This window comes from Malus domestica, chromosome 04, assembly GCF_042453785.1.
Source record: "Malus domestica chromosome 04, GDT2T_hap1".
NCBI lineage: Eukaryota > Viridiplantae > Streptophyta > Magnoliopsida > Rosales > Rosaceae > Malus > Malus domestica.
The window spans coordinates 3,429,529-3,433,188 of NC_091664.1; the positions used below are offsets into that span (position 1 = coordinate 3,429,529).

Here is a 3,660-nt window from a genome sequence, read left to right on the forward strand (position 1 = left end):
ATGTCTAAATCAATCTTAACAGGGCGACTCGCTAAATGGGCATTGCTTCTTAATCAGTATGAGATCATATACATCTCAGCTAAAGCCGTCAAGGGGCAAGCGCTAGCAGACTTTCTTGCCGATCACCCAATCCTAGCTGATTGGAAAATCTCAGACGACTTGCCCGACGAGGACATGTTCTACATCAACATCTTCCCTAAATGGACGATGTTCTTTGACGGATCTGCACGAGGGGACGGAGCGGGGGCAGGAGTAGTATTCATGTCCCCACAAAGGCAAATACTACCTTATTCCTTCCAACTAAGCGAATTATGCTCCAACAACGTCGCTGAGTACCAAGCACTGATCATCGGGCTCCAAATGGCGATTAACATGGAAATCATAGCCTTCGAGGTATATGGCGACTCCAAGCTCATAATCAATCAACTCTTGACTAAATATGAGGTGATGAAAGATGATTTTGTCCCATACTTCCGGCTGGCAACTCAATTACTACAAAGGTTTGAGGCTGTAACACTAGAACATGTGCCAAGAAAAGAAAATCAAATGGCAGACACTCTTGCCAACCTAGCCTCAAGCACGACATTAAGAGAAGACGAAGCTGCAGACGTGCCAGTCTGCCAAATATGGGTGATCCCCCTTATCACTGAAATGCTACTGGATGACATAAATGTCATCTCAGTACTTTCAGTCGATGTTGAAGAGTGGAGACAACCGTTGATCGACTACTTAGAGCATGGAAAACTTCCAGATGATCATAGACACCGTTCTGAAATACGTCGACGAGCACCTCACTTCCTCTACTACAAAGAAACACTCTACCGGCGCTCTTTTGAAGTCGTACTTCTGAGATGCCTAGGTGAGGAAGAAACCAATCAAGCCATGGAAGAAGCACACTCAAGCGTATGCAGGGCGCATCAATATGGACCAAAGCTACATTTCCAGCTCAAAAGAATGGGTTACTACTGGCCAAGCATGGTGAAGGACTGCCTGGAACATGCCAAAAGGTGCCAAGCTTGCCAATTCCATGCCAACTTCATACATCAACCATCTGAGCCATTACACCCTACAGCTGCTTCATGGCCATTCGATGCATGGGGATTGGACTTCGTAGGATCAGTTGCTCCAAAGTCATATGCAGGAGAAGGTTACATCCTAGCTGCAACAGATTACTTCTCTAAGTGGGCTGAAGCCATACCCCTAAGGTAAGTAAAGAAGGAAACTGTCGTCCGTTTCATCAAGGAGCATATCATTCATAGATATGGTGTGCCTCGCTACATCATCATTGACAGCGGAAAACAATCCTCCAACCGACTCGTGGATGAGCTTTGCGAGAAATACAAGTTCAAGCAGCACAAGTCTTCCATGTATCATGCTCCGGCCAACGGTCTTGCAAAAGCATTCAACAAAACATTGTGTAATCTCCTAAAGAAGGTGATTGGCCGAACAAAGAGAGACTGGTACGAAAGGATAAACGAATCATTTTGGGCATATAGTATGACACATAGGAATCCTACCCAAGCTACGCCTTATTCTCTTGTGTATGGCGTGGAAGTTGTTTTACCATTCGAAAGTCAAATCCTCTCACTAAGAATGTCTATACAAGAATGCTTGACCGATGAAGAGAATGCAAAGTTACGCCTTCAAGAGTTGGAAGCACTCGACGAAAAAAAGCTCGAAGCTCAACAACACTTGGAATGCTACCAAGCACGGCTATCCAAGGCATTCAACAAGAAGGTCATCCCAAGGTCTTTCCAACTGGAGATCTCGTCCTCGCATTGCGTAGGCCTATCATCACAACTCACAAGACAAAAAGCAAGTTCACATTAAAGTGGGATGGACCATACGTAATACAAGAGGTCTACACCAACGGCGCCTACTTAATCATGGCAGAAGACGGCTTGAAGATCGGCCCTATCAATGGAAGATTCTTCAAGCGTTATTACTCCTAAAAAGGCGACAACAAGCACTCCTGGCCCGCAAGAGCATAAACTGCGTACGACACACACGAATATATATATATATATATATATATATATAATGCATTTGAACTACGTTATGACTTGATCCCTCCTCAACCGAGGGTACGTAGGTAACTTGAAACGTCAAAACTTCAAGTACAGCCACACCAAGAAAAAAAAAGACACACTTCGAAGAATGAAGAGCAAAATTCAAGAATTTAAATACTTTGTTTCTTTAAAAGAAGGAGTCGGCTCCAAAGCCTTATTACAAGAAAAACAGAAGATACTACTTGAAAACTATGTCCTTAAAACTATGAAGGCGATCTTCAAGCAAGTCTTCCAAAGTCTTCAAAGTCTCTACCTCGGTAGGAGACAAGATGGGCAACTCCATAGTCATGCATTTCTCTCGTTCTAGGCGTGAAATCTCCTCTTGGTACTGAGAAAGTGTAGTTCCCTGCTATGCAAGAACACGTTCAAGTTACGATGCTTCGATTACCAGCTGCTCTCGCTCTCGCACTAACGCATCTAGACGCACCTGGACAGAAGTTGAAGTCTCTGTGACTTGATAATCTCCTGAAGCAGCTTGCTAAGAAGACCGGACTTGAGGCAGTGACAAGTTTATTGTTGCTAGCTGATAAGCTTTAGTATTTGGACTCAACTTTTCCAAAGAAATAGCACGCAAGGAAGAATACTCAGTCGATGCGGCCATAAGTTCGGCAATCTTGATCTTCAACGATGAAGAATCAACGTTAAGGTTGTTAATCACAAAACAAGCTTCGACAAATCCTCTTTGAGCAACGTAAGGTCTTCCAAGTGGCACTTAGAAATCCTCTTCTCTATATGGATCTTGATATCCATTGCCGCACCAAGACGAATGCGATGGATGACTTGCTCAGTACACTAGGCAAACTTGGGAAGTTCGGCGGATTTCGAACAAGCTCTGCACCAAGTAGATCCCCGATCTCCCTGTCTGTAGGTAGGTCGCCTCCAAATAGCATCTCCGTATAGGAACAAACCTCTGTAGTTGCCAAACCAAAAGAACAAGAAGGCCCAACCTAAAGAAGAAAAAGAAAGATGTTAGAAACGAAAGCCAAAATGGTGAAAGCAGAAGAAATCACGAGAGAAAAAGGAAATACATACATCTCTCTCTAATGGCACACGGTCCTGGAATTGAGAATACCTAAACACTTCTTTCTTCTTATGACGAAAATTGACATTGCTGTCAACCTGAGCACCCTCAAGTGATCGCTTGTTTGAAACTTGTTGACGCTGCTGCAAAATAAATCCATCTTCGTGCGAATCAACTTCATCTCCAGCCTCTTCAGAAGCATCCTGATGTCGATGAGACAAGTATGGTCATTGATGGGCTACAACTACAGGTCTATCTTGCAAGGGAGCCACACTCACGCAATCAAGAGGTACCAGTTGCATAGGAACCACATTATGGCCCTCTCTCGACATATCATTGCCTGAGTAAGAAGAATTAATACCACTTGCCATCCCCAAGTTCTTATAATGTACCTTAGACCACCAACGTACGTAAGCACGGGTCATTGGATTACTCTTGAACTCGTCCTTGGCTGGCATCGTGATAATAGCATTTGTACATGCACGGGTACAAGACTCCCAATGCATATACACGGCTTGCAAGGATGCCGATTGGTTCTTTTCCTTCAGCTTGTCTGGCACGTTTTGGACA

At 44.0% G+C, this 3,660-nt stretch overlaps 1 protein-coding gene across 1 annotated transcript; it reads left to right on the forward strand.

The window, feature by feature from the left end:
- Positions 1-1,209, forward strand: LOC139195404 (uncharacterized). The gene has a single exon (XM_070820937.1). The coding sequence runs from the start codon at positions 1-3 to the stop codon at positions 1,207-1,209; it is 1,209 nt and encodes a 402-aa protein (XP_070677038.1).
- The last annotated feature ends 2,451 nt before the right edge of the window (positions 1,210-3,660 follow it).

Coding starts and splice junctions, on each gene's coding strand:
- LOC139195404 (XM_070820937.1), top strand. CDS start 1: ATGTCTAAATCAATCTTAACAGGGCGACTCGCTAAATGGGCATTGCTT.